Source organism: Astyanax mexicanus, chromosome 7, assembly GCF_023375975.1.
Source record: "Astyanax mexicanus isolate ESR-SI-001 chromosome 7, AstMex3_surface, whole genome shotgun sequence".
Lineage (NCBI taxonomy): Eukaryota > Metazoa > Chordata > Actinopteri > Characiformes > Acestrorhamphidae > Astyanax > Astyanax mexicanus.
The window spans coordinates 33,830,388-33,850,635 of NC_064414.1; the positions used below are offsets into that span (position 1 = coordinate 33,830,388).

At 38.2% G+C, this 20,248-nt stretch overlaps 2 protein-coding genes across 4 annotated transcripts in view; both read right to left on the reverse strand.

The window, feature by feature from the left end:
• Positions 1–14,344, reverse strand: part of pald1b (phosphatase domain containing paladin 1b) — a 21,050-nt gene extending 6,706 nt beyond the window's left edge. Inside the window, exons 1-9 of one of the 3 annotated variants that reach the window (XM_049481289.1) lie at positions 11,152–14,344; positions 7,122–7,319; positions 6,763–6,865; positions 5,076–5,255; positions 4,783–4,947; positions 4,462–4,622; positions 2,572–2,647; positions 659–810; positions 433–529 (exon numbers count right to left, since the gene is read on the reverse strand). In XM_049481289.1, coding sequence (XP_049337246.1) covers positions 433–529; positions 659–810; positions 2,572–2,647; positions 4,462–4,622; positions 4,783–4,947; positions 5,076–5,255; positions 6,763–6,865; positions 7,122–7,306 — 1,119 coding nt within the window. In that variant the 5' untranslated portion in view covers positions 7,307–7,319; positions 11,152–14,344. Of the gene's footprint in view, positions 1–432; positions 530–658; positions 811–2,571; positions 2,648–4,461; positions 4,623–4,782; positions 4,948–5,075; positions 5,256–6,762; positions 6,866–7,121; positions 7,320–7,956; positions 10,392–11,151 lie in introns of those variants that run through there. The other 2 variants (XM_049481288.1, XM_007249510.4) reach the window with 2 other exon arrangements.
• Positions 14,345–14,453: 109 nt separating this feature from the next.
• Positions 14,454–19,421, reverse strand: eif4ebp2 (eukaryotic translation initiation factor 4E binding protein 2). The gene is made up of 3 exons (XM_007249508.4): positions 19,107–19,421; positions 17,609–17,785; positions 14,454–17,103 (listed from the first exon to the last, which is right to left on the reverse strand). Exons 1-3 carry the CDS (start codon positions 19,237–19,239, stop codon positions 17,072–17,074), a joined length of 342 nt encoding a protein of 113 aa, XP_007249570.2. The 5' UTR covers positions 19,240–19,421; the 3' UTR covers positions 14,454–17,071.
• Between the last annotated feature and the right edge of the window lie 827 nt (positions 19,422–20,248).

A 20,248-nucleotide genomic window follows, 5' to 3' on the forward strand; every position in this document is an offset into this window, starting at 1 on the left:
AATGGATTTTTTCTTCCCTGATGGCACGGACATATTCCAAGATGATAATGTCAAGATTCATGGGGCTGGAATTGTGAAAGAGTGATTCAGGGAGCATGAGATCATCATCGACCGTCCAGACCTTAACCCCATTGAGAATCTTTGGGATGTGCTGGAGAAGGCTTTGTGCAGTGGTCAGACTCTACCATCATCAATGCTGCAAGATCTTGGTGAGAAATCAATGCAACACTGGACTGAAATCTTATAGAAACAATGCCACAGTGAATGCGTCTTGCAATCAATTCTAAAGGCGGCCCAACTAAATATTAGAATGTGTGACCTTTTTTTTGGCCCAGGCAGTGGAGTACAGTACTGTAGCTTTAGGCAAGCTTGAAGCTAAATCTTTAAAATGGTGGGGCTGTTGCTAAAAAAGAAATAGTACCATAATCTAACCTCATCAAGGACTTGTTGACCTTTGGGAAGATGGCTGATCAGATTCTGAATGACTTGGAATTCTGGCTGATGTCTGTCCTCTTCTGTGTCTTCTTCTCTGAGAGAGAGAAAAATGTTCCTATTTTGCACTTTTCCATTAAATCATGAACTATCCATATGTTAAAAACGGTCCTTTATTACACATCTATGTCTACATATGAGTAATAATATGTCTCTGGACTCTTACTTGGATGTACGTGCTGCCCTCTGCAGGTGTTGCAAGATTAATGCACCCAGGATGAGGCCAAGGTTGGTCCGACCCACCCCCTCCTGGCAGCTGAAGAGCAGTGCAGGCAAAGGCCTGGAGTCATCTCGCAACACTGACAGACCAGGGCTTTCCTACAGGGGGGTAAGAGGGCATAATGCATTTTTTAAATACAAGTTTTTATTATTTATTAGTATCATAAATATTTCCTATGAACATGTGTTTATGGGATGTAGGTGGGACCAGTATTGGAGGTACACTGTAGGTACAATTCACAGTATGTTTGCTTAAAAAAAAAAAAGTTTTACTGTTCTTGTACATTTATGTATACATATAAACCTCCAAACAGTTTATACCTCCCATATCTAAAAGATCAGTTATTTTTGGGCCTATTTTCAAATACATGGTATTAAATCTCTGTACAAATTTTCAGTGATCAAATACTAACAAAATCATCAAACCTCAGACGTTCTCACAGTGACTTTAAGCCAAAGAGATAAAAAGAAGTAAAAGCAACATATGAAGGGAGATTTTTTTTTCTTTTTTACTGGAAGCTAAGTAACTCTTGCATCCTTCTACACCCCCTTTAAATCAATGCTTTTCTTCAAGCAATTCATTTGGAAACTTTATCACAAATAATTTAAAGGGCTCTAGTCTCAGCATAGACAGGGCCAATACACGCATTCTGCCTCTCACCACGCCTCGGCTGGTGGTGTTATGTGACGTAGTCTGCCTCTCATATGTTATTGGTGCATCCTGTGTTTTTGATGTTTTGTGTGAAACAAATGGACATTCAGGAAATCACTAAGAATTCACCCATCACATCTAAAACATCTCAGTCTTCATCAGAGGGAGTTTCTACAGTGCTTTTAAATCTTCCATATAAAACAGAAGGAACATTGTTCTCTTTCTCAGTTCAGACAACCCATGTTCTTTGAAAGCATTAGCCTTCAATTTCTCATGCAGTCTTGAGTTAATGTTTAGCATCCATGTCCGTGTTATTATCATTTCCAGAGACTGATATAGCACTGGGTGACGCAACACCATTTATCAGATTAGCTGACAACCATCCAGGCTAATGTTGTGGAAACGCTTGAAATGGATAATTATCCGAATGAAAAAGAACATTAGATGTGGGGGAGCTGGCACACACTCTTAATATAGCTCCTTAATGAGATCTAAAAATGGGGTTTTATGTAAGTAATCAAAGGAACCACAGTGTAAAATCGCCTTGCTTTCTAAACGTTTCCTTTCATTTAACTGTTGCAGGATGTCATTTAATAATGGTAAACCAAAGTTGCTATGGCAAAACAACAAGGAAAGAAGAGCGTACTGAACAGTGGTTAACTGCCTAATATATAAGCTATATTTAATTTTTGGTGTATTGAGGGGTTGTAGTTTAAACGTAATATTTTTACTTTCTGTCACTGTGCCTTTTTGAAGGGTATTTTTAACTAGAAAAGTGCATATCCTGAAGGAAAATCAGAAATACTGTGCAGCTGAATGGGTGGAACAAGATATAAAAAATGACAAACAGATGAGTGTAGGCCAATATGGCTGTAGATTAGAAGTTAAGAACCTGCCCTGAAGGAGAGCATGTTTGGTGACTGTCAATCAAATAAAACTCTGGGCCTTGGCTGTGGATGAAAATGAATGGGTATGAATGGGAGTAAGGAAGGATGAAAATAAATCAGTATATCCCAAATGGTATGTATTGACTAGAAGTACAGTATAACTGCATATCAAAAAATACATAGCAGAAAAATAGTATGAAGAAAACACTAGAAGAAAAAGAATAAGAAGATAAATCAGATTCAACAGTTATGTACATCCATAATAAGATGGGTGATATTGGTCATATTCACAGTGTAGAATCTAAATAACAAAATTCTCACCCTGAGGATGTTAACAAAGGCATCGAAATCCTCTTCCAGTGGTGCCCCCTCTATAGGAAGTGGAAGTCTGTAATACCTATAAAAAAGTAATAATTGCTTGGATTTAAAAGTAGTATAATAATAATATTACATACACACTGACATGTCAAAAGCCATGGGATAGCAGTATTTAAATCTCCTCATGAACACACACACCTGTATAAGTTGTGAGGTATTATCTGTTTATCTTGCAAGTAAGAATGCACACTAGTCAGCTTGCTTATGGGTAGCTGATGTGAATTGTCAAGTTTTAGCTAAGCCTCATAGTGAGAGCCAGATGGATAGGCACAGAGGGAATAAGTCATAGAATAAGGCATTACCACCTACAGTGGACAGTGCAAGTGAGTGGTAATAATTGTGACTAGATGCACTGAGCTACTCTCGTTAGTTTCCATAGCGCATGGCAAAAGTCATGGGACTTGATACTAGTTTGTGTCATGTAGCATGTCAGTGTATTAAAGTTTTACTTTATTAAACTTATGTTTTCAGTGCAAGCTTTAACATCTCTATCATACAGACAATTAATATATACACTATATTCACTGACCAATCAAAATCATTGAACTCGGGTTCCAATCACTTCTATAGGAATGAATTTGGGAAATAAAGCAAGTCACTCAGTCAACATAAAATCATAAAGGGGGCTAAGTGAATACTAATTTGCATAGTGAGCAGAGGTCATCAATCACTGCAGACTAACAAACTTCATGTGGACTTAAGATTAGCTCAAGAACAGTAGAGTGTAAAAATGTTTCATAGAATGAGTTTTCACTACTGAGCAGCTGCATTCAAGCCTTACATCACCAAATACAAGGCAGGCGAGTGGATACTCTTGGCAATATAGTGCATTATGAACTTTAATACACATACAAATTATGTGACATATTATATGACAAATGATATGGAATGCTTCTTTAATATCACTATTTAAATGTACCATATTTTTCTCACTATAAGGCACACCAGATAATAAAGTGTGCTATTAATAAACATCTACTTTCTGGTTTACTTTCATACATAAGGCGCACAATTCAGCAGTGGCGAGCCCTGTAAAGCTTAGCTAAGTTTAAAAAAAAATTTTAATTAAAAAAAAAAACTTTTATTTTAAAATCAAACGAGCAATGGATGTTAATCTACACAGATGTCTCTCCTGAAAACTGTTTATTTGGGTGAGTAAAGCGCTTTTGTTTATTTACAGTAAGCTTAGATTTCCAGATTTTCACTAAGGCTGGGTGCATTAGCATTAGCGGCTAATCGTTAGCGCTAGCCACGGTTAGCGGCTAATGCCGCCCAACAGAGCAACACTGAGGAACCCTGAGTGTTCCAGTAAAAGCCAGGGAGATATTAGCTAGTGATTTGTCCCACATAACTTGCTTTAATACAGGAAAGATGCAGGCTACGGGCTAATAATACTCACATTTTAATTTTACGTCAGTTAGTGGCTAATGGTTATACTGCTCCAGTCTCAGAAATGGAGAGAGAAAATTAACTGAAACTTCTTTATAACGCTGCACTTCAGCGAAGTGGCTTTACTGCTCCTTAATACCTGACAGGTAAAATTCATACATAAGGTGCACTGGATTATAAGGTGCACTGTCTATTTTAGCTAAAATTAAAGAATTTTAAGTGCTCTTTATAGTCCATAAAATTTGGTAAGTACACTAAGCTGCTATACCTACACCTGCACTGTTCTCTTTGTTTTCATGATGTGATGCTAACAAAACAACAGCCAATCTGCCTGTCTCTATGTTACTGCAACAGAGATTTAGCATAACAGTGTTTTCTTGTACTGTACATACCAATATCAGTCTAATGACAATAAAGTTTAATTGTTTTTTAATAATATTGTACCTGTGAGAAGGTAAGCTGAAAAGTGGCCGTTTGTAGACCTCCTCAGTCACATGTATGTCCTCCTCAGAAACAATCCTGACATGCTGTGGCTCATCTTTAAAGTGTTCAATGTTATTATAAACATAGAAGATGTTCTCGTTGAGTTTAGCAAAGTCACACAACTGGAGAAAAGGAAGGAACAGGAGCATGTCAGTCAAAAACACTTTGGAAAATGCTCTGAAATGACTGATGATCTAGAGCTAGTCTGATGGAGTTGGTCAGGAAGCTCATTCAGCATGGTAGCTACATTTCACACATCATATAATGAAATCTATGACCTGCCTCTTTCCTGATGGAAAGCTCCAGCTGCTCTGCTCTGACCCCTCCTTTTAGGTGGAGAAGGTTCTCATGGAGGTTCTCTTTCCTTCTGGGAGTGTACGGAACAAAGTCTTTATCCAGACGAAGAAAGACAATCGGCTCTTCTCGCACACACAAGAATATCACCTCCTGTACAAACAAAAAGGTCCGTTGAGGTCGGGAAAGTCTTGGCTGTGCTACTGAGATTAATACACACGTCTGTGTTTGTAATGTATCATAATACTAAGACCAGCTTTGTTTAAATCTCAGTCACTGACCTCATATGCCTCCGTCTCCAGCCTCTGGAGGACCTGCTTAAAGCCATTCAAGCTAGGCTGGCCCATGCCATACAGAGGGTAGTTTCCCTTGGCCTTGCGGAAGTTGGGGGCCCCGTAGCTTCCTGTGGTGTTTAAGACATCTGCTCTACTGTTCACATCCTGAACCATAAAAAACTCGCCCTGGGCAATAAAAGACATATAAAAATTGGAAGCGTGACTGAAACCATTAGTCTTGAGCAAAACATCCTTGCTGCTACGCTCTAAAATGTCAATTTTACAGATGAAAGAAAATAACCTTCTTAACTTCTAGTGGAAGTCAGTGCCAAGATGTTTTGGAGCATTTCTATTGGTCCATTCATCATAATAATTTAACATAATGGAAATAACAAATTACAGATTTAAATTAGATGTCAAAGAGTATATAAAATGCTTTTTAATGCAAAAGTTACAATATAATGGATCATTTTTAATGTTTTAAATTCAAGGTGCTATTTCAAGGTTCTGAAAATAATAATAAAAGTCAATAAAAAAGCCTCCAAAAAACCTAACTGCACATTAAAATGCTACAAAATCAAGCACAACCATCAGCGTAGCCTATTTAAATTGACTGATAGGCTCATAACTAAATAAAACTAGCTTGCTTAGCCACCAGTTAGCTTTGTCATTTCTGTCAATATGTACTATACCAAACCAATCAACAAGCTTGATCTAAAGTTTATATTTATAAATATTGCCAATTATTTACGTAATAAGTAGTCCCATCTTAAATTTTAAGAACATACAATAAGAAATAAATTCTCAGCCAGCGCCCCCTAATGGTACCCAGAGATGTATAGTAACAAAGTAGATTTACGCCACTACTGTAATTAGGAAACTAAAATGCTGTATCTGTCTGTACTGGAGTATTATTTTTCTACTTCCACTTTTACATCACTACATATTTGGATGAGTTTAATACTTTTACTTTAATAAATTTTTATGTGCTGCATCAATACTTAAATACAATAATAAAAATGTTACAAATCATTACACACCCACAAGCTGCCTCATCATTGAGAGAATCAAGCAATCAAGCTGTCTAATAAGAAGGATGCATGTGCTCCCGTTCTACACGTCACACTGAGAATAACTCTTTCAGTAATAACTACATTACACTATACTTTTACTTTCAGTACTCGAGTAGTGCATTTTACAATAAACTACTAAGTACAAATAAATATTCTATTTAATAAGTACAAAAAAGATTGAATACTTTAATACTTCCGGTACTTGTGGGGCTTAAAGAACACTTCAACATCTACTGAAGTCAAATACTTCTACTCAAGTCTGGATCTCAAGTACTTTGTACAGACTTCCCAAGTCTCCCGGAAGTTGCGGGAGTCAACCGCATATCAATAACGGCTCCCTGATGCCTGCAAGTCAGATAAAATCTCTAGAGGTCCAGGGGTACCTCATATATCTCTGGATTTACCACTTCAGAACACTGATTTAATAATTTAAACATTAATAACATTCACATTTTCCCATGTCATACGTTTTTTGTTAAATTGTGAAGAAGCCACAAGCCAATGTCATCAAATGCATTTTTTCAAATTCTTCTTAAGAGCATCTCTATGACATTTTACCCAACAGTTTTTTTCATGTTAAAGAGCATTCTGGTAAATTAGCTTCATGAAGACATGCTTACCAGCACTAGGTAATGCTCAGGCATTGTATCAGATATTCGTCCCACTGTGTAGTTGGCTGACAGGACACTGTCATGAATCTGAAACTCCTCTCTGCAGTTATACCTGCTCAAAGACACCTCATTTAGTCTCTGTTCAGCACAGTTTCAGCATACTTTAAATGCATTGTGATTTCAACCATTGTGACCACATGCTAATTTAATCCCAAAACAGACATAGTTGGAAGACTTTGAATAGAAAACTCAGTTACTCTGGCTTAACACAAGTGTAACATGTGGAAATGGCATTTTAAGGAACACAGGAAAGCTGAGAACAAAATTAGAGCACAGTATTAGGCTGTGATTTCGAGATTAGTACTTACGTGATGACCACAGGGGCCACCTTGTTGGTGATGATGGACTTGGCTTTGCTGTTAGGAATGTTTAGGGCCTGTAGAGAGCTGCTGAGAGAGCTTCTGTCTTCAGCCATGCTGTTACCCTGGTGACCAGCTTGGTGTGTAGGTGCCACCAACGCAGGCTGGGACCCGGCACTGGCAGTGGTACCCATAATCCGAGCCGAGCTGCAACAAGACCACACAGTGAGGGATTTGTGTTTTTCACAGGAGAGAACAAAAACACACACTTTAGCTTCTTTTAAACTGAAAGCAGCAGTGTTCCTGAGTGGGGTGAGGACAAAATATTTAGATATTCTGGTAGGTCTGGTAGTCTTTTCACAGCTTTGCTTTGTTATTTGAACAACTGCTAATGGTGCTGATGCAAGACCTACTGCACACATGGATACAGTATATCTGCATCTGCTCTTTCACATTATGTTAAACCAAAGAAACACATCAGAGTTAGAACTGAAGAGAGCTTTCATGCTAAACGAGAGCTTGACAGAGTCTTTTTAAAATCACCACATTCATCCACTCTAAAAGGAGACCACACCAAAATGCACGTTATAAAAGTACTTTTCTGCGTACTGGACCAAAACACTTCACCATTTAAAACCGAGAACTTAATCTCTTGATGACACTTCTTAAAGAACAGAATATTTACGGCAATAAACAGCAACCTTTTTCACACAGTAGAAATAATCTACTGCCTACTGCCTGCATGCCATGCCACCTCCATAAAGCCTGATAATTTAAACGACTACATTTTCTCCATATCATTCCAGTTACTGTTTAATCTTAAAAGAAAAAAAAAACGCCTCACGGTCGAACAGCTGTGTTGGTTGTGCTCATATCCTTTGCTCTTTGCTTCTTTGTTTCAGACATCGTTGTAGAAGTTTTGTGAAAGCTTGGATTTGATCCAATCAGAACATATTTCTCGTAGTTGTCTGCTGTTAGATGTTTCTTCTAACCATAGCCATTTCTAGCTTCCGAACAGCAAAGACAAAGGGCTAAACTACTGCTCTCAAGTAATTTGGCTAACTGGTTCGTTTCTCACAGTGGCAGAGCTGAAATAGCAGCTCTGGAGGGGCACGGGAGAAATACTGTACATCTGGCAGCCAGACGGCTTGGTGGGCGGCTCCAGACATTCACAGGTCAGCCTCCCTCATGGAACAGACCCAGAACACAAACTCTCTCACACACACACCATCACTCAAACATCACTCAGTGCCAAAACAAGTAGACAGAGAAGTCCAGAATAGAATACATATATTATCTTGGGTCATACAAATCTAAAGTAACTGGTCACGGCCTTAAACATGAAACACACAGACAAAAAGGTTTTAATATTTAGATTTTTAAAATATTATTTACTGTAAGTATTGTAGTTAAAAGTCCCTTGTATGGTAATGTATTATTTTATTATGTGAATTTTCATTTTATGAACATAATAAAATTTCGTGAACCAATCTGAACACTAAAGGCTGGTTTGTGTGCTCTAAAATATTTCCAAAACATGCTTCTAAACTATAAACAACTATAAAAAAAAAAACAAATTTAATCATCTGCCAACCAATTTATGGAAACTGGGTAAAATGGGTCCTAATGTCCACTTCAAAAGTTGTAATTTGAAATGGGTAAAAATACTGTGCATTTATAAAGCCTTACAAATTTTAAGATTGAGATTCTTATCTCAATTCAGAAAGGCTTCTGAAATGCACAGTATTTTTATTTTCAAGAAACAAAAGTAGCAAAAGAAACCCTAAAAGTCCTTCCAGTTATATTTTAACCAGTCGATGGTCTTCTCATTAATAAAGTCTCTGACTGTACGTATAAGATGACATCCTGGTCTTTTTTGTGGAGGTGTGGCTAACAGAGTGCAGCCATTTAACTTTTTATTTTATGGCGATCTTTATGGCATTTTTAGCAGATATTTTGTTTTTTTGCTACATTTGTTTCTTTAAAATTAAAATACTGTGCATTTTTGAAGCATTAAAGGTCCTGAAAAGGTCATATGACCTGAAAGGTCATATGAGTGGGTATACACGCCCCAAGTGAACTGACTTTACAAACATTTTGGTATGGTAGGATTCCAACATAAATAGAGCTTGATTTTTAGTTCTTTTTTTTTGCCAGATCTCAGGGTGATATGCTGCACTATATGTTGCTTTTCCACAAGTTAACTATAGAGCTAATAAACATATTTAAATACACAGTTGTTGGTCCCAGTAAATATCTTTCAGCTGACTGGAGTATCCAAGGTATAGCAACTGTATCCCTGGTATCAAGAGAAATGCTGACCTTTTCAATGGGCTTGATTTAAATTCCTGTTGTGTGGCAGTGAAGGACAAGAAGAAGAAAAAAAGCTATGAAGAAAATCTCTAAATATGGCCAGGAAAAGCCGCAGGATGCTTTTGCTCGGTGTCACACTGATAGGAGGAAGGATATGAGCACCACAGAGCCTTGGGGGGGCAGGCAGGGGGTGGTAGTGATTGACATATCCTCATTCATTCAACCAAATGTATGGAGAATATGAGAATGATTTAATGTCCCGCTGTTTAGACAAAACTGCTTATAAACTCTTGTTACTTTAAAGGAATTCTCTTACATCATTCAAAATCTCATGACTATGTGTTCATTTTTTAAGTAAAAAGTTTACAATGTAAGGTGTGTTCTTATTTAATAATCAAATAATTAATTTTTAAAATTGCGATGTTTTACTGTTTACATAGAAATTAGCATAGAATCAAAAGATACCATGAATACAAAAAATCAGGATAAATACCTAGAAGATAAATGCTAGTATTAGTATTTTGGGAGAGATGGGTCTTTAAAGAGTACTGCCATTCAGCAGTGGGAGTCAGACACTCAGTGGAAGTTCATTCCACTGCCTTTGTGCCAGGGCAAAAAAAGGCATGGATGCCTTTCTTTTGTGTATCTTAAAGGATGGTCGATCAAGCCAAACCATACTGGAAGCTCAATAGTTCCTTGGTATGTAGATCTCGGTAGATCTTTTACTGTATCTTTACTTTTACTGTAAATTAGTTTATTACAATTATTGCAATTCTACATTAAACACATTAAACAAGCTTTGACAGCAGTGGTTGGTAGTTGTATGTACACTAGTGTAGTGGATACTAAATCATGTTCTAAAAAAGTAGAAGCAGATCACAGGCTACTCTAAAATAGATCATCCTTCCAAGCAAGCTGCTGTTAACCACATGTTGTGTATGTGCTAAACATCTGCTTTCTACTTTCCAGCGTGCAGAACAGTGCAAGCCATGGCACACTGGGTCACAGTGAAATGTGCTGTCGGGCAACATGTGTTGTAAAGTGCACGAAATTCCAGAATTTGCACACAGCTGCATTTATCTGCATACATCTGCAATACAATCAATAGTAAGGCATTATACCGCTCAGTCTCAACCAAATTTGTCATATGTGTCATTTCTCAACACAGATTTCACATAGTAGACTGTTCTAAACAAAGCTTGTGAGAATTGAGTGTTGAGTTTCATTGATTTTATCAAATTGGAAACCTCTGGAATGTAATCAAGAGGAAGATGGAGCCATCAAACAAAGCTAAACTGCTTGTGTATAGCACTGTGTAAGACTGGTGGAGGAGAACATGCCAAGATGCATGAAAAACTGTGATTAAAACCCTGAACTCTTAAAACTTTAGGAATATGAACTTGTTTTCTTTGCATTATTTGAGGTCTGAAAGCTCTATATCTTTTTTTGTAATTTTAGCCATTTCTCATTTTTTTGCAAATAAATGCTCTAAATGACAACATTTTTATTTTAAATTTGGGAGACATGTGTGTAGTTTATAGAATAAAAGAACAATGTTAAATTTACTCAAACATATACCTACAAATAGCAAAATCAGAGAAACTGATTTAGAATCTGAAGTGGTCTATTCATTTTTTCCAGAGCTGTATGTATATATAAGCTGAAATTAAATACTGTTAAAGCTTATCTGGTAGCAAAGGTATATATTATAAAGCAGGGTTCTCACCTTATCCCGTAGGCCTTCCACTTAAACCTCCATACAGCCCTCCTTGCTGGCCTGTGCAGCAGAATGAAGTACACAAGTTATCCAGTTTAAGGCGTCTTGCATCTTGAGTGGACTCTTCTCTGGCCTTCACTGGTCCTCAACTGTGCAGTCAGATGTGAGTGCTTCTGAGCAGCCAATAAGATAACCAGGCCCAACATCCTCTATTGCTGTGGCCAAGGTTAGTTTACACAGAGAGAGGAAAGAGCAGAGAGAGACACACACACAGAGAAGGGGGGAGTGGGCACTTATCCGGCCTGCCTCTCAGCTCACAAAGAGTGCTGATATGAGAGGAGGATGTGTGGGTGGACTCTTTGTCACAAGCTCAGACCAATCAGAAGCTCCTACTCCTGGAAACATAGCGCCCACCCAAGCACACACTTTCATGTGGAGAGAGTTTCCAGTCCAAGCAGAGAGGAGTCAATAACTAAAAAAAAACACTGTATTAAAAGACATTTATTTCAATAGAAAACCACACCTAGCTGTGAGTGCTGTGTGATTACTAGTAGGAGATGATTTGAATTAAGCTGATACCATTCATTAAAACCATAGAACTGTCAGCTTGATGGACAACACTGTGAAACTGAGAAAAGATAGAGAATCAAATTATGAATTACCAGATCATACAGTATATGTCAGATCATACCAGAACACCAGTACCAGAGGAGTTAGATTGCAGTGCTATTTGGAAGGAAGATACAGGATACCAGATACCATACGTGATCTAAGCAACCCATGGTCATATTTTTTGAGCTACACATACAAAAGTAGTGTGTAATGCAGACTTCCCAAGTCTCACAGAAGCATATTAAAAAAGTTTCCCTGATGCCCGCAAATCAGATAAAATCTCCAGAAATCTAGAACGAGTGGCCCAAGAGCAGTGTTGGGCATGATACTTTGAAAAAGTAATTAGTTATGTTTACTAGTTGCTGCTTCAAAAAAAGTTACTCCACTATAAAAGTAACTAGTTACCAGTAAAAGTAACTATTGCGTTAATTTTGTGTTATTCGCCCCATAACACACCGGGGCCTGCAAAAAGCAAAAAACTTCATGATTGGGGGCTCTGAGTGGCCCAGTGGTCTAAAGCACTGGCAACACTGATCTGTACATTGCTGGTTTAAATCCCGGTAATGTAGCTTGCCATCGGCTACCAAAGTCCCGAGGGAGCACAATTGGCCTTGCTCTCTCTGGGTGAGTAGATGGCGCTCTCTCCCACATCACTCCAAATGGTGATGTCAATCAGCACAAGGCGCCTGTGAGCTGATGCATCGCTGATGTCGCTGCGCTTTCCTCCGAGCACGCTGTGTGGTGTTGTGTCAAATGCAAACGATTTGTTCAAATGAATAAATCATTTGAGTGAATGTACTGAATCTAATCACTTCCTCAGCTGATTTGTTCCTTTCTCAGTTCTCAGCTCAGCAGCGACAATACAGGCCAGGAGGGGAATTGCTGTGGTCTGTGAATCCCTGAATCACCCACGAATCTGGTGGCGGAGACTCTCATTGCGAGGGAACGATGGTTGCTCAGTGATGAGTTCACTCACTGTGTGGTTTGCTCACTTAACGTACTGTTACTCAGGGCTGAGGCCTCTCGTTCACTCACTTGTGATTCGTTCACTGAACGTACTGACGCTGTGATTCACATTTGCGCTGGCACCCAGTGTCGCAGGCTCCTTGCGCCAAGCACTGAACAATTCGGTGAAATAATCTTTTAAACAAATCTTTAGTGAACGGATTCTAATGAGCTGCTGTGTCCATCACTAGCCCTGTCAAAAAAAGGCGGTGGCTGACTTCACATGTATCAGAGGAGGCATGTGCTAGTCTTCACCTTCCTGGTGTTGAGGCATCAAAAGGAGTCCTAATGAGTGGGTTGGATAATTAGCCTTGTAAATTGGGGAGAAAATGGGATACAAATAAAAAAAGACTCCATGATTAGTTCTATGACTGTGCCAAATCTGGTATTTGTAGCTCTAAAAATGTGACCGGTAGTTTTAAGTTCTGGTTTGAAGTAAATGGACACATTTTAGTGCTTTCCCATGGGAGAATTTTGGCCACATAAGCTGGGTTTGGACGCTTACTGTATGGCTACTATTGCACGTATCCAAAAGCTGTATACAAGCAGACAATTCCTGATCCCACTGCAATCAGACAAATTATTAATAAGCTATTCCAGCTTTATGCTAAAGCAGAACTAGGGAATAACTAGTAAACCACTAAATGCTGTGTAAAACATCACTGCTGATTCTTGGGTTGCAGTGAATTGAAAGTTGTGCTAATGTCACTTTTGTGCACACAGACAAAAGCCCGTAGTTTTACTGCCAGTATCTTTCAGAGGTTTTTGTCTGCGTTAAATAAAGTCCTTTTTAAGCGGTGCCGCCTTTCACAGCGTTGATAAAGAGCACCCTCAGCTTGAACTGCCTGCTGGTGAGCTCTGGACAGTGGGTTGCCATGGGTTTCCAAGCAACCGAGCACTCCTCGAGAGTCCTTCATATACTGTAGTTTCATCAACACTAATCTGGAAAAGCCAGAAATGGAAAAAAGGTAAAAAGCTCCAGAAGGGCTTAATTTCTCTCTTTTCTCATTGCGATTGTGAACATATTTTTTTAATCAATATTCGAAAGGACGTTTTGCATCTTTTAGTATTAAGTCGTTAGGCTTACTATAAGGTCTTGACTATACAGTAGCTATCTATACAGCATCCAGTTTATATACTAGACTTTATCTGAGAGCTTTGTACCAGATCTGAAAATATGGTATAATTTCAATGTACATTATGGTATTATCTCAGTATGGCTGGACTTTGACATGAACTTTGCTGCTGTCCATCACTCCATCTAGTGGTTATACTGTATAATTCAACCCATCCTTGATGATTACAGTAGAAAACTATATATACAAAGGTTAGTGGCATAAGGATTTTCAACCGAACAATTTTTAATTCTTAAAAATAAGTGTACGTGCCAACATTAAGAATGCTGTGTACAAATTCATTCATATACATTTTTAAATTAAGTGATTTTAGTTTTTTTTTCCTATAATGAAAAGGTCATGTGTTCATCATCTTAAAATTAATCAAATTTTCTAAACTGTCTTAACATTTTCACACAAAATGTAACAAAGCCAATTTGGAATACGTAGTTTTAAAAATGATCTCAGATTTTTTACCTGTGACCTTTTATTTTTCCTGTAAATCACAAAAAAAAAACCTGAACATTTTGAATATGGCATCAGCTCAAAACATTCTGCATCAAAGATATAAAATTTCAGTCACAGCAATCAAATAATCTTTATTTTAGAAACAAATTGTTTTATGCATTTAAACCTTTTTTAACAGATGTCTTATCAAGGAACTTTTATTGACTTTGATGTAATAGTGTCCACTGGCATTGGCATTTCGTTTAAATTAAAGTCAATTGAATTTAACACGGTCTCAAAATTCAGAACAGAAAAAAAAAACATTGTGTCAACCGGTGTTATGTAATATTATAAGAATTAAAACCAGAAAGGCCCCTATCCAGGCATATAACCTTGTTTCTGATGGGGAAATGTATGGATTCTAATGGCTTAAACCATTAAAGCCGCTTCAGGGGGTGAAAAGAAAAGGATCTGACAGCTCTCAACAGTCTACGGCAGTGCAGTGAGCAAATTGTGCACATATCTACTTATATCCTAATAATTTCAAAATTTCCCCAATTCATTTGCATTTATTTTAAGGGGCATTTACAAAAGAAAAGAAAAATAATAATTTGAGCTACATTAAATAAATCAGGTTGGTAGACTTTAACTGAAATTTTATCCATGAGCCCTCAGATCCTTTGTTTTTTCTTTGTTGACCAAATCACTGAGCACATTCATTCATTACACTGTTGCAAGCCCAAACCTTTCTGCCTCCAAGGGGAGAGAGAAAAAAGAAAAACAAACATGTCTCCAAAAATATAAATATATTCTAATAAAACAAACCAACGATCTTGATCTGAAATCCACAACAGGGAAAAAAAGGCCTGTCAGAATAGAGGGGAAAAGAAACTGTTTTTTTTTGAAGTCACAGCTGCTAAGCTTAGTAAAGTAAGGCATGGGTAAAGAGACTTCTTACCAAAGGAGAACATTATGAGGAAAAAAAAAAAGACAAAAAGAAAATTAAGCACAGTAGGTGTACAGTAGAGAGAAGCAGAGAGAATGACTTGTATTCTCCTGTAAGCCACTTTATAATGACAATCTCTTGTGAATATCCGGAACCTTCTTCGTTCACTATGAAAAGGCATGAAGCAAAAGAAAGAGGAGAGGAAATTCCCAGAAATCTTATAATGCGGACATCTAAGCTTAGGATAAGAAACTCAAAACCATATGCATAGAGGAGCATCAGAAATGTTCAATCAATTCAAGCTTCAAATACCTTTGATCTATCAAAAAAAAACTTTCCATCTCTCAAAACTATCCATCTACCAACCAAACTTCACAACAGCATCAGCAGCGATGGATAACTGTAGGACGATCGACCTGACGACACTTCAGTGCTTTCCTACCTTTGATGTGGTGATGAGGGTTTGTTAAAATGTTAGAAATCTGAAACTGACAGTAGACGTCACAACTGGCAACAATGTAACGCAATTCCCTGTTATTTCACCTGTAAAAAGCGCTAGAAGTAACGTATATATGTTAGACACATGATGTAAGTGCATCTTGAGACCAGCTCTGGTTCTGGGACCCTTTCTATGCAGTACTTACTGAAAAAGCATGCATATTCAACCCTTCACTCAGTCCACAGCTGTGCATGTTGTCATTACCTTTGACAAACAACTCGTTTGGTGTCACTTGTAGTACTACATCATTTTTTTTTTTTGTGTAGTAGACTCAAGTGACCACAAAGCTGATGGTGATGCTTCAAGTATCATCAGGATTCACTCACAATTCAAAGGTAGGGACAAACTGTATTGCTAGCAGGATGAATCAAATCAGAGCTTTTAACATATTTATACTAGCTTAACACAATCTGGTCAATCAAAAATTTGTTTTTCTTTTTATTTTAGCCTAGTAAAAGATTTTTGTATGAAAGAAAGGCAATGAAAAAAAATGGATATTCAAATCAACAGGGAAGTTCAACATGGGACCTTAAACTTTAGATATATTTAGAATGGTTTCCACGTAATTCAAATTCTCTCTAAAGGTCCACAGTTTAGGCATGTTTACAAAACTATTTCCCCACGCCGAACTTAAAATGTTTCACATGTGAAAAAATAGACATCATGTATGGATGTCTGATTAATATAAAAGGATTGGAATGAAAACGGGACTCTTCGGTTCTGATGCCAAAATGTAGAAAGTTAATCCTGCTGTCCCTAGTAAACTTTACTAGAAATATTAGACTTTAAAAATGTACTAAAAAAAAAAAAGAGAACAAGGAGGCAACAGAATAGTGCATGTGTACTGATGAGTAGATATCTGAGTGACTCACACAGAATCAAGTTACAGTTGCACAAAGTAAAGCATTTCAGTCCTTGAAGGTTATCTGACTGAACAGTGATCTCTGAAAACAATTCAAAATTACCATGCATCAATCTCTGACGGCTGTTTTGCAAGTGAATGTTTCCATGGATTGTTGGATTTGGGCACTTAAAATACAGACTTTTATCCCTTGCTGTGTGGTTTACGCAAGTACAGCTGTTGGCAGCCCTGAAACCTAATCAGACAGATTAGAATCATTTGTTAACTTTCAGGGCTCCAACAACCCATCGGGCCAACATGAGTCAGCTATCCCCATGGTTACTTAGCACCCAGCAGCTAGAGAGAGCTAAAGGAGAGGGCTCACAACATTGGTTTCTACAAGCCAAGCCACTGGCGCAAATGTTTGTGCCAGGTTATTTTTCATTCATGTCGGTTCCTCTTCTTTAGATGTCCATCTCAAACTGAGCATCTTCACCTGGAACAAAACAACCTTAGCCTTAGAAAAACAGCTGACAGATCTTAGCTACATTCTTTGTGTTAGTTTTAACGTGCTGGGAAAAGTACAGAGAGTAACAAAAAAAATGTTAATAGATGTATTCAGAAACAGGTTGTGCAACCCTTGTGCTGATATTTTTATTTGTATTTTTTTTACAGGTTTTATGCATTAACTGCCTGTTTCAGGATAATTATTTATTTGCTTTTGGTGGTAAATTGGTAGGTTAGTGACGCCTGAGAAGATTCCTCTGTGTAGATTTCAATGTGTCATGTGCTTTTTGAGAACTTATAGTCTGCTTCACATCTCTGACAAATTCTGTTTATGTGATGTTTAGATTCTGACATTTATTATGTCTGGCTGCTGGCTGTGGGTGGTGAAATTGAAGACAACTGTATTTAAAACTAAATATGGTTAACTGGTTGATTTAGTGGGAAAGGACAAATGAACACGTGACAAAAATACAGACGTAAATAAAAAGACATACCTGGCCCTGGCTTTCCATCATGGTTATTGAAGTTATTGGCTTCGTTCTTCTTGTTTTCATTTCGGATGTTTTGGCTAGTCACCCCAGGGATGACAGGCAGGTGTGCTGGAGGAGTCTGGGCAATAGGGGAATTACGCCGGTCTAACAGGAATTTACGGTCATAGATGATCCGGGTGCCTAGAGACATGGATTGAAAAGGATCAATGAAGACAACAAATAACCACCCAGTTTTCACATACCAAACACTCTGCCCTCCTTTTTCAGTTCTCAGCCTTGACACTGAACAAATACGTTATAGCACCACTGTGAGTATCAGCTTATTTCATAATTACTAAAAACTAGATATGTGAGATGATATTGGAATTATATTGATATTGCCCCAATACTGCGTTACTACAAAAAGGGCTTTGTAAATGCATCTATTTTCAAAGCTCAGTTTATTTCCATTTTTATGTACATTTTATTTTTGTTATTTCTTTTCCTTAAAAGCCCTGTTTTTTAACTATTTCTAGAGCCTAAATGGAAAAAATAAACAGGAAAAAAACTGAGGGTGTTCTAAACTTCTGTCTGGTAATGTATATCGGCAGATATAAATGTGTAATATCGGATCAGAATTCCAAATTTGTAAATAAACATGCATGTAATAACACTAGCTAGACAACACTGTACTGCTGTCATATGACTAAAATATATAGTTCTGAAATTGAAAACCTCTGGAATATAATTAAGAAAAAGATGCATGATCACAAGCCATCAAACCAAACTAAACTGCTTGGATGTTTTTTCACCAGGAGTGGAGTTATCCAAAAGCAGTGTGCAAGACTGGTGGAGGAAAACATGCCAAGACGCATGAAAACTGTGATTAAAAACCAGGGTTATTCCACCAAACCAGATTTCTGAACTCTTATAACTTTACGAAAATGAACTTGTTTTCTTTGCATTATTAGAGGGCTGAAAGCTCTGCATTTTTTTTTTTATATTTCAGCCACTTCACATTTTCTGCAAATAAATGCTCTAAATGACCATTTTTAATTTTATTTGGAATTTAGAAAAATGTTGTCCGTAGTTTATATAATAAAACATCAATGTTCATTTTACTCAAACATAAAACTAAAAATAGCAAAATCAGAGAAACTGATTTAGAAACTGATTTAGAAAATGAAGTGGTCTCTTATTTTTTCCAGAGCTGTATGTTAGCTAGCTGAAGCTAAAGGCTAGATATCACAGTGCTGCTGTAATCAGACACAGGGCCTTCCTTTGTTATCTGTAATGCAACGGACGTGTTCGTCAATCACTGCGCTGCAGATCAACCAATCGCGTTATTTACAGCGGCAGCAGAGGCGGTGCATGAGCTTGTTTTTGTTTTGAAAGCGCAGGGCTTCCTGACAAAGCAAGGCCACAGCACTTCAGCAGCGAGCGCGAGCCTGTCGCGCGCTCCTGTAACTGCTTCAGTGACATATATATCGCTAATAAACACAGGGCGCTGTAAACGCGTTACCTCCCGGGGTGGTTGAGAATAAAGTGCCTCCAGGAGTGGTGCAATAATCGTGAGGTAGCTGCGTTGAGTCGTTGATCAGCACCGTCCTGGTCGGAATGGCCCTGCTTTCACTATGCTGACGACTGGACGACATGGCATTAACTTCGGGCACCCAGCAGTGTGGAACTAAAGTTGTACCCTGGTGGAAAGCGGAGCCCCGGGCCCTGTTCCCTTCTTTCTGTCTCTTTCTAAAGGCTTTCTAGTCGTCCGACTCGTCCTCCCAGCCGTCAGCACCGTCCCTCCCTCCGCCAGGCAGGAAGCAAAGGGCCAGCGGAGGATATGAGCTCAGAGCCCCTGAACTGAACACGTGTTCCGCAGGGGCGCGTCTCATTTCAGCACATGTGTAAACACTGGCTGCGTCCAGAAACTTTAGCTACTCCTCCTTTCCTTCTCCTCCTTCCCTATTCCCCCTCTCCTAACCCGGATGAAGGTGGAGGAATCTAGGGGAGGAAAGCAATGAAGAAAAGGAAGCAGCAGTAATTGGGGAAATTGGACAGATGAGCCCTTTAAAATAGGACTACTGTCTCTACTGACTACTGATAAACTGAGCCAATCACAACGCATGTTTTCAGCTCCTCTCATACTGCCCAGCCAATCACGGTTGCTGCAAACTGGCCGCAACTATATGACCATCCTTTTAACTGCGTTAATTGTGGATATTTAGGCCCAATCCCATTTCAACCCTTGACCCTACCACTTACCCCTACCCCTTCTTTTCAAGCGTAACCTCTACCTTTCGAACAGAGCTACAAGGGGAAGGGGTGAAATCCTCCACCCTAAGAATTGGGAAAGCCCTTCAAACTGCCCATTGCAGAGATTAATAAAAGTGGACGCCTTGTGTGTTATTTATTTTACTAATTTCTTTCTTTTATTTGTACATAATGAGTCAATATAATTGTTCTACAGTCACGTAAGTTTTTCATTAAATAAGTGTTGCTCTGTGGGTAGGACCACACATAGAAGTGGCTTACATTTGACGTAAAAAAAAAATTGGCACGTTCTCATAGCCATAGAAAAAAACTGATCTGAGCCACATTGACCAAAAAATCGGATTTGAGTCACTTCAGCCTCGTAATGTGAACATTGCATCACATTACATTTTT

Coding starts and splice junctions, on each gene's coding strand:
- eif4ebp2 (XM_007249508.4), bottom strand. CDS start 19,239: ATGTCGTCCAGTCGTCAGCATAGTGAAAGCAGGGCCATTCCGACCAGG. Junction 17,786..19,106: donor ATTCTCAACCACCCCGGGAG/GTAACGCGTTTA, acceptor CCATGTCTCTAG/GCACCCGGATCATCTATGAC. Junction 17,104..17,608: donor TGATGGAAAGCCAGGGCCAG/GTATGTCTTTTT, acceptor GTTTTGTTCCAG/GTGAAGATGCTCAGTTTGAG.